The sequence below is a fragment of the Octodon degus genome, unplaced genomic scaffold, assembly GCF_000260255.1.
Source record: "Octodon degus isolate 3935 unplaced genomic scaffold, OctDeg1.0 scaffold00236, whole genome shotgun sequence".
Classification (NCBI taxonomy): domain Eukaryota; kingdom Metazoa; phylum Chordata; class Mammalia; order Rodentia; family Octodontidae; genus Octodon; species Octodon degus.
In genome coordinates, this window is record NW_004524812.1 from 1984819 (window position 1) to 1995630 (window position 10812).

Consider the following 10812-nt stretch of genomic DNA (forward strand, 5'->3'; position numbering starts at 1 on the left):
AAATAAATAAATAAATACATAAAATTAAAAAAATTTAAAATTAAAAAAAAATTTAAAAAAAAGACACTCTCAAGAAGAGTCATAAAGAAGTGAAATGCCAAGGGCCTGAGTTCAATCCCTGGTTCCACCAAAAAAAAGTGAAATGACTAGCTCGGTGGTAAAGCCCCTACCCGAGTACTACATCTTGCCTATTTAAAAAAACTAGATATTGTGGTTTAGGTAAAATCCTAAATGATCCAATAACTTAGGGATTGTGTTCATAGCCATACAGCCCACAAAACTATTTTTGTAAAACTTCTTAGCATTTTAGTCTATCCATAAGGATTAGTGGTAGTTACAGTTTCTTAGTAAAATATAGCCTGAGCAGTGTAAAACTGAAGTCCTGATTATCACATCAAGTCCAGTTATGTCATCATTAAAAGTTAGCACTTTTTTATATTTACAGACCCTCATGGAACATTCAGAGTAGTTTACCTCATTCTTATATTTGGGTCCTGAAATTTGTGTTTATAACTTCCTTGTACATCAGTTGCCACTTAGTTATTTTGACATCTTAAACATATTTATAAATGCACCAGAAGAATGATACAGTCCATCAGTTACTGTGCCTTTTAAGGTTACCATGAAGTCCCCTTCATTTCCTGTCTTAACTGAAGCACCCACTAAGATAAATACTTGTTTCAGAAACAATACAAACACTTTCTAAGAAATTAAGGATTATTAAAAGAAACAAAGAAGCCAGGCACAGTGGTGCACACCTGTAATTCTAGGTACTCAGAAGACTGAAGCAGGAACATAGTAAGTTTGAGGACTTTCTGGGCAATGTAGTGAGCAGGGGATATAGCTCTGTAGCAGAGACTGGCATGTGGGATGCCTTTGGCTTCATTCCTAGCCCCCCCACTATATATATATATATCTTGTAGAGAATATATTCTTCTGATTTAAATTTTTTTTGTGGTACTGGGGATTGAACTCAGCACCTTGCACTTGCCAGGCAAGTGCTTATTCTACTGAGCTATCTCCCCAGTGAGAATATATTCTTTTGGTGTATATGTGTGTGGTATGTGGGATCAAACCCAGGACCTCACGTACTGTAAGCATTCATTCTACCACTGAGCTACAACCCAACCCAGGAGAATATATTCTTAAATCTGGTCCTGAAAAGGAAAACTTCCTTTGTTCTGATATTAGCATTTCAGTAATTGCTTAAAAGCAGTCAGTGTGTAGCATCAAAGAAGTATAGTATGGTGATAGGGAAAAGCAGATGAGAGACACTTGTAGACAATAAAAGCTAGCTGTCTTTTGGTCAAACTCTGTCTCCAAATTTGTTTTGTATGCTTTTTCTTAGAAAGAGCTATGAGAAATGTCATCACAATTAGCCAAAAGCTGCAGTGAGGAGTCAGAATCCTAATCTTCCTTCTCTACCATCTCCTCAGTATGGAGAAATAGGGTGAGCCAGACTTTGATCGTCCCAGTGCTTAATTAAGGGAACATGCTTGCAAGCAGGTGCAGGGGCCAGGGGTTTGATCCCTGGCCCTGCCGTGCTGGCCCTACCCCTGGGGCATGCTGAGACAGGCGATGGAGACTGGGTATGGTGGCGCGTGCCTGTAATTCCAGCACTTGGGAGGCGGTAAACAGGAGAATCACTATGACTCTATCTAGTAGTGAGACCCTGAACACCCTGTAGACCCTTCCCTAAAATACAGGAAAAAAAGGGAGCAATCTATACCAATCTCCCACTTGGCAGTTCTCTGTGGCTGGGAGGCTGGGAGTCTTGTTGGCCTGGAGCCTGGAGTCAGTTTTCTGTGTCTTCTTTTTACTGCCCCTACTTCTCCCAGCCTATTTAGTAATGAGTGCGTGCAACGTCACAGCATCTCTTTGCAGCCCAGTCTTCAGAGGCCCATTTCACTCTCAAAGCAACCAGATGATCAGTGCTAGGAAGGCAGGAGATTTTCCACTGCTTTTGTTGCCTGTATCCAGTTCAGCCCATGAACACAAGGACAATTTACCTCTGTTTAACATCCCTGGTCCAGAAGTATGTACTGTTATCAGATAGAGAATGTGGTTGCTTTCTAAAAACTGGTTGATGACTTTTTGTTCTTTGTAATGCATACAAACATAGCAGAAAGTACTTCACAAAGATATAAGGTTATGGAGATAGCTCAGCAGTCTAAGCGCCTGCTTGGCAAGTACAAGGACCCAGTTTTGATCCCCAGTACCACATGCCACACTGGCCCCAGGAGCCCTGGGTGCGCTGTGCTAGCCACCAAAACCGGGTGTGGTGGTGCATGCCTATAAACCCAGTGCTGGGGAGGCTGAGACAAGAGGATCATTATGAGTCCAAGCTGCATAGTGAGACCCTGTACCAAATAAATAGATAAATAATTTTTTAAATGTTAGAAAAAGAAATAAAAGAATTGAGCAGGCTCTTAAGCCAGTCTATACTCTTAACAGTTATTTCATTTGCATGTAGCTATAGGACCTACTCTTAAATGCTAAGGTATGCAAATTGAAAGAAAATTATTTTGAATTTACTATTAGCACTGTGATGGAGATATTTTGAGTAGTCGTTTTATAAAGCCCCATTCCCCCCCTGGGGGATTTTTCAAATTGCTTGTCATGTTTCACATCTGTCTGTATTCCACCTATCTTATTCTCATAAGCTGTGGTTATTTCTCTTAGTTGTACACAGCAGTATTTTTCCTTTTTGGCTTTTTGAGAGAGTCTTGCTATATATTTCAGGCTAACGTTGAACTGGTAGCAGTCCTCCTGCCTCAGTCTTCCAGGTGCTGGGATTATAGGCATGTGCCACCATCCTGAGACCAGTATTTTAGGCCCTTGATAGTATGGTTTTTTAGCTAACTGTCTTAGTTACTTTTCTTGTTGCTGACACAATATACCCAGTGCCCAAAGTTAAGGAAAGACAGGTTTATTTAGCTCTCAGTTTATAGAGGTTTTAGTTCATAATTGGCTCATTTCAAGGCCGTGTGGCATGGCAGAGGGACCACGGTTCATGGTGGCAGAAGACAGCAAAAGTAACGAGGAGGCATAGAAGCAAGCCTCTTTCTGTCCCTTATATTGCATCAAGGCTACCCGGATTAGGACAGTGCCAAGGCAAACAGTGAACCAGTCCAGCAATCACCCACCCTTAATCCCAGCATTGCATTATGAATTCAGTCACCTCCAAAAAAGTCTTATGACCACATGAGGCTTTGGGAGAGCATCTAGACATAAACCATAACACTAACCCAGAAAACTTTTTATTGGCTTATATTTATGAAGATATTTGACTTCATAGTGAGTTTTTATAAATCAGTTAATATTTCCCACCAAATCTTAACAGAGTTATTTAGTCATACAGTTTGAGATTTATAATAATGCTACAAATAAGGTAAAGTGAATATATGTTCTAAAACATGAAATACTCCATTGAGCTCCATAAATGCCAACAAAAAAACAGAGCCTGTTTATTGCTTGGCCCTTTCAAATATAATCTGTTAGACTATGCCAAAGTATGCAGTCTTTTTAAAATTTTCTTTAAGCTTTTGACTTTTTAAAAAGAATTTACATTATCTTAAAACTATTAAGTACAGATTTCTTAATTATATGGGGTTGGTAGTGGCCATTAGAATGTCCAGTCTGTTTTGTAATTTGTTCTTAGTGAAAAATACACGTTACTTGTCTCATGTGACAGATATGGATACTCCATTAGTTATCTCTTGAACTTCTAGTATACTTTCAGATTAGTGTCATGAATCAAGGCTTTTATAGGAAGAAATTTCTCAATGGTAGGCTTTATTTAAACCTTATAAATTGGCAACAAAAGTGATCTGCTTGGTAGTTACATCACAGACCAGTTTGAAGTCTTAATACTGCAGCTTCATGGCTAACTTGAAAACTGGGTATTGAAAGCCTGTGACCAGGTCTGCAGGGCTTAACGTGGGCAGATACAATGTGTACATTATTCTTTTCCTCCATCTAATCTCAGCATGAGGTCTCTGCTACTTTTGCTTTTGATTGCACAAAATAGTGTTTAAATTTTTATTCTAGTATGGATGTGTATGCTTATGTACTAAACAAACTATAGTATATTTTATAGTTATGAAATTTCTCATTTCCAAGAAAAATATTCTATTATGATTAGCATAAATAATCATAGTGCCTTTTAAAATGTGCACATGGGACTCTTATCTTTATTGCTATTATTTCCAAGGCTCCTGGGAAGGAGAATGGAAATTTGCATGCTTAAAAAATCCCACAGATGCTTCTGGGAACCACTGTGTTAAAAGATAAGCCATGAGTTCTTATCAAGGCATACTCCACTGTTGAGAGCTCTTTTGGTGACCATCTGTTTATGTTATGTCATGCTTTTTATTGAATTTTGCATTTTACAGTCTTTGTTTTTTCTTATTGAGTAACCAGATCTTTTCTCCTTTTTTGATATGCTGCCTTTGTAATACAGCTTTGAAGACTTAAGTCGGTAATGTTATTCTTTGCTCTTTCTGTTTTCTGTCATCTTAAATAGCTCAGTGTCAGTGATAAATTGAACTATGCCTGTAATTTCATACACATTCCTTTGTTTTTGGCAGTAGCTATTTGGCTCTTTGATAACCATGTGCATTTCCTTTGTTTTAGATATTACAAGAAGATACAATGCATTCTCCCTGGATGAGCAACACATTACATGTATTTTGTGCAATTAGCGGTACATCAAGTGACAGAGGTTATGGTTCCCCGAGATACGCTGAAGTATGAAGAAATGTTGCTGTAAAGGACAATGAGACTGATCATTCTCAGGAATATTCAGAGATGTGCAAATGTTAAAATTTAAGATTTGATACCCATAGAGTGTTTCCTCCCAACACCAAAATTTTCATTCTTTCAAACAGGGTGCTTACATATTTGTAAATATTTAAGCAACTTGAAAGTGCCTGGAAAATTGCACCACTGTGCTTGGTTTGTACTTTTTTAGGTAAATCTATATGCTGAGAAGTAGAGCTTGAAAATGTTAATTCAATTTGCTTAATATTGCTTTAAGTAATAAGGGTACTATGTAAAATTGTATAATGGAACACAATAAAAGGTCAAACTTACTTGTAATTAGAAGTGAAAGAAATAATACTTTGAACTTAGTATTTTTCTTGACCAGGAGCTCAATTCATAATCATACTGATCCTTGCAGAAGAAATTGATAAACATTTACATGAAACATGGATATTTCAAATTTAGAAGATAATTTGAAATGTTGGCTATTAGGAGTACATCCAGACTAAAGGAACCAAAACCATTTACTTACAGGAAAATTTCAGAAGGAAAGGATTGTTATAGAACTACTAAGCTTATTGTTCCTTGTAGTTACAATCTAACGGTGTGAGGTATTCTGTTCCTCAGTTTGCCACTTACAAGGTGAAGGGTTTATATGTGGCACGTTTCACCAGCAAGTGGTACTTGTTGCTAAACTCCATTACCTAACACTCAAGATAAGCTTAAGCTTAGCCTAACACTAAACTTCATTGCCTAAGTCCCATAAAACTAAACTAAATGTGTAGAGAATTTTCAGGCAGTACATCCTGTGGAACTCTGATGATCTGACAGCAGTCCAAGGTGGGCATTGTGTAATCATGATTTGCTTCAGTTACAAGGTTAAGAAGCATTCTGATAGAACTTGTAGTTGCAACTCATCTTGAGTCAGTGTACATAACCACCCCAGGCTTAGCAACTACTGGGTAGGATTATATTTCTATCTAGAAAGAAATCTCAGACTATCTAAATAGTTCAGGAAAAAAACAAGGTATAGAGAAATTTTGTTTACTTGAATTGTCCATGGGATTTTAGCTGCCTCCCGTAACTTCAAATTCTGTACTTATTTTCCTTTATGTAATATAATATATAGCCCATTATATACATAAAAGCCAAACATTTAAATACAAATGGATTGTATAGTGTCTTGGCTTTTAAAACACTTTTGAGATCGAGTAAATCTCAGTTGGTCATTTTTCTCTACATGTCATTTTTAAGGTTTTAGGGGACAGTGGATTTATTTAAAAGCTAATTTTGTATTTTAGTAGAAAATTCGGAAGTATTTTAAAGGCAATTTGCAATTTCTTAATATCTTGGAGTAACCTCTAGTGGTTTTTGTCCATTAAAATGATTATATTTGGCGTGCATAGGTAAGAAACTGTCACCTAGAGTGCATACTGCCATCTGTGTATCTTGGGGAAACACTAGTACTCTATTATGAACTAGTCCTTATAATATCACATGGTGCATGCACTCTAGGTAATTTGCATAAATACAGTAAATGGCCTGATGTGGTGACACACAACTATAATCCAACTACTTGGGAAGCTGAGGCAGGAAGATGGCAAATTTGTGGTTAGCCTACGCTTGACTCCCAGCTTCAACTCCTATTACCTAGTAAGGTAAAGAATAACAAATGACCCCTTCCCCTAAGCAGTTTGCAGTGTTACTGAGAAGGCAGGAAAGTTAAACAGTAGAAGACATGATTCATGGGAGGTGTGAAGTTGTATATGAGCACTGCCAATGGTGCTGCTATTACACACTCGCTTAGAAGGAAGGAGTGGTCACTGCAAATTATAGATTTCATGGGCAAAAGTGATCTTCAAACAGACTGTACCAAGATAGGGAGGTAGTCTAGGCAGGAGAAACATGAACAAAGGCTCTAAAAAATCAGCAGAAGTTCAGGGAATGGTGAAGAGAACAGTTTTGTTCTAGAGGTTAGTAGATGTTAATTCTAGAAAGAAAATTTAGATATGGGTTCTGAAGGTCTTCAGTATCAGGCTAATAATGGTCGGACTTAACTCAGCATGCATAGGGTCACCAGTGACGGTATTAAACAAAGATCCTACTTGTTAAATGTAGTGAGAACTGCAAATCAGGAAACATTGGTATAATCCAGTTATGAGTCCATAAGCCCCTGGACTTGAGTTGTAGGAACACAAATGGAGAAGAAAAACAAATACAAGAGATTCTGGGGCCGGGGGGATGGCTCAATGGAATAAGCGCTTCCCTGGCAAGTGCAAGGGCCTGAGTTCAATCCCCGGTTCCACCAAAAAAAGAAAAAGAGAGAGATTCTGTTAGGAACACTGGGCAGGAGATACCAAGTGGCTAATGAGTAAAACGGAAAAGCCAAGCATTATTTTGGGTCCCGGGAACTATGAGTTATCCATGTCATGCTACAATCTCACTCGATTTATTTTCATAACTTTCTGACTGAGGGCAGCAGGCCATAGAACAAGATGAGCCAAACGAGAGCCAGATAAATTTGTTTTAAAACATTGCATGTATTAGTTATTGTTTATGTAGTTGAATCATTTTATGTATTTTTTTACTTCTCTGGGTTAATTTACACAGAAGAATACATTTATGTTATACTGATTGTTTCACAGCGAAGCTTTAGTCTATTGCCCCCTGATATTATTGCTTTGGTAGTTTTTTATGTATAGTGAAATGTGAATAAGTCACCTTTGGTAGCGTTTATCACTGCAGTGAAGAACAATAAAGAAAATTAGTCACTTTGTGAAAATACTACAGGTAGCTAATTGTCACAAGTGGCATCAGGCCTGTAGATGGGTTTGTTAGCCTTTCTATATTTACATGGCTTCACTCCCTCTAATCTTAATATAAACATCTTATTACAAATGAAAGAAAAGAGCAGTGGTAGCAGTATCCTGGGAACCATGACCAGCACATCATTAAGAGTAGAGATAACAGGGCTGGTGAGATGGCTCAGTAGAATAAGCGCTTCCCTGGCAAGCGCAAGGGCCTGGGTTCAATCCCCCGTTCCGCCAAAAAAAAAAAAAGAGTAGAGATGACAATTAATAGACTACATAGGCCATCATAATAAGAATACAGACTTTTTATTGTACATATTAGTTTTATCTGAAATTAAGAACCTGGATGATGTAGTGAATAATAGTAATTTGCAAACTCTTCAAAATATTTGGCAACCTTCATTCTCAGTCTTTTGTGGCTGTGCCTGTGAGTGCACATGCACACACTGGCGTAAACCACGGTCCTTGGGCATGGAAGCACATGCTGTACCCCACACTGTCTCAGTCTTTTTTTTTTTTCTTTTGTATGTTGTGCATGGTCTTACTACGTAGCTCAGACTTGTGGTGATCCTGTTTTCAGCCTCCCCAGTGCTGGGATTACAGGCATGTACCACCACGTCCAGACTCGGTCTCCAGCTCAGCACGCCCAAGGATGGGGCCAACGCAGCATGTGGTACCAGGGATCAAACCCCGACCCCTGCGGATGTCTAAGCAGGTGCTTAGTCCACTGAGCTATCTCGCTGGCCCTTCAGTCTTGTTCCAATGGCACACTACCTCAGCTTTCAAAAGACAAAGGGAAAAGAATAAAATTTATTGAGGATTGGTAACTAGGTTTGTGTATAAAGCCTATGCTCCTATCCTGGGAGTTGTTTAATAAAAATGCTTTGTTTATCTCATTTTCCTAGTCTCTAAGCACATAATGGTCACCCCAAGAAAAGTGTATATGTTTATCAAATTTCTTATTAGGAATTGTGGCTAGCTTCTTCAAAGATCTTGCTTCTATCTATGTCACTTGCAAATTTTTCCCAACACTTTTTTCATTCCCTTTTTCCTCTTGATTGAACTATAATTCACATATTGCACAATTCAGACATTTAAAGTATACAGTTCAGTATGTTTGTGTATATTCACAGAGGTAAGGGAACCATAATGTGAAAACATTTTTATACCCCCAAAAGAAGAACCATATGTATTGGCAGTTACTCCCCCACCCTACCCTATCACCCGCCAGCACCTGGCAACCATTAACTTACTTTCTGACTACAGATTTGCCTATTGTAGGCATCAAGTATAAAGGGAACCATACAACTTGTGGCCTTTTGCATCTGGCTTCTTTCACATAGAATACTCTGTTCAAGTTTTGTTCATCTTGTAGCATAGTTCTTAATTCCTTCTAACATCTGAATAATATTCCTTTTGTAAGGCTCCACCATATTTTGTCCATTCATCAGTTCATTGCCACCTGAGTTATTTCTACCTTTTGGTGTTGTGAACTTTCATGTGCAGATTTTTGTGTGAACATATTGGGCACATACAAGGACTTGCATATAGTGTGAAATTACCTGGTATCATCAGAACTCTACATTTAACTGCCCAACTGTTTTCCACAGTGGCTGCAGTACATTTACAGCCCCACCAGCTGGGTTTGAGGGCCCCAAGCTCTCCACACCCTTGGCAGCCCTTGTTATCTGTCTCTGATTATTGCCATCCCAGCAGGTGTAAAGTGGATTCTCTTTGTGGTTTTCCTTTGCATTTCCAGATGGCATATAATGTGGAGAGCTCTTTCTTTCCTTTTTTTCCTTCCTGTATTTAGGACAGGATCTACAAGGTCTCACTACACAGATTGGACTCATAGCGATTCTTCTGTTTTTGGCCTCCCACGTCCTGGGATTACAGGTGCACACCACCATGCCCAGTCTCAATCACCTCCTCATTGTGCCCCGGGGGCAGGGCCCACAGGACACCTTGGGGATCAAACAGCTGTGCTCTGCCTAAGCCAGTGCTTTAGGCCGCTGAGCTATCAGGCCGGCCCTGAGAAGTATTTTTTGTACTTTTTTGACCATTTTTTAAATCTTCTTTGGACAAATATCTATTTAACTCAGCCCATTTTAATTTTTTTAGTTAATTAATTAATTAATTTTTGCACTACCAGGGATTAAACTCAGGACCCTGTGCTTGCCAGGCAGGTGCTTATTCTGCTGAACTATCTCCCATTTTTAATGTTGTTGTCATTATTGAGTTATTTGAATGTATGTGCAAGTCCCTTCTCAGATAGTATGATTTGAATATATTTCTCTTATTTTTTTAGAATTGAGGCTGGCCCCAAACTCCTGGGTTCAAACAATTCTCCTGTCTCAGTCTCTTAGGTAGCTAGGACTATAAGTGGGTGCCACCATGCCCAACTGCTACTCTGTTTCAATTTTATGGTGGAGTTTCTTGAAGCACAAAAGGTTGGGGTTTTTTTGTTTTGTTTTGTTTTGTTTTGATGAACTCTTAATTTATCTATATTTTCTTTTGTTTCTTATGCTTTGGGGTTGAATATGAAAAGACCTTATCTAATGAAAATTTACAGGGCTTTATAACCATATTTTCTTCTAAGGTTTGTTTTATAATTTTAATCCTTACTTTAATTTTTAAAAAATATATTTTTATTAATACTATTTTGGGGGGAGGCAGTGCTAAGAATAGAACCTAGGGTCCTGTGCATGCCAAGCAAATGCTCTACCCCTGAGCTATATCCCCAGCCCTTTTCTTCTTTTACTTTGAGATAAGGTCTCACTAAGTTGCCCAGGCTAGCCTTAAACTTGCAGACTATTCTGGCTTTAGCCTCCAGTTTAATATCATTGATCCATTTCGAGCTAATTTGTATATAGTATGAAGTAAGGGTTCAAAATTCATCCTTTTGCATGTGGATGTTCATTTTTTCCTGCATTGTTTATTGGAAAGACTATTCATTGCCCTGTCTGATTTCCTTGGCATCCTTGCAAAAAATGAATTAATCATAAATACAGGACTCTATTCTGTACTCTTACTTCTAACCTATTGATCTATATGTCTCTCTTTAGGCCACTACCACACTGCCTTCAGCATGATAGCTTTCTACTAAGTGTTAAACTTGGGAAGTATGAGTCCTCCGATTTTGTTCTTCTACAAGTTTGTTTTCATATTCTGGGCCCCATGCTTTTCTGTATGAATTTTAGAATTATCTTGTAAAAGTTTGTTTTTAAAAGGAAGGCAG

At 38.3% G+C, this 10812-nt stretch overlaps 1 protein-coding gene across 4 annotated transcripts in view; it reads left to right on the forward strand.

Annotated features, from left to right (window-relative positions):
* The window catches only part of Dock11 (dedicator of cytokinesis 11), a 224183-nt gene extending 219077 nt beyond the window's left edge, over window positions 1–5106 (forward strand). For 2 of the 4 annotated variants that reach the window (XM_023706010.1, XM_023706012.1), the window contains one exon: window positions 4636–5100. In XM_023706010.1, the coding sequence (XP_023561778.1) occupies window positions 4636–4755 (120 nt within the window). In that variant the 3' untranslated portion in view covers window positions 4756–5100. Of the gene's footprint in view, window positions 1–4635 lie in introns of all 4 variants that reach the window. The other 2 variants (XM_004645686.3, XM_023706011.1) reach the window with 2 other exon arrangements.
* Window positions 5107–10812: the final 5706 nt, after the last annotated feature.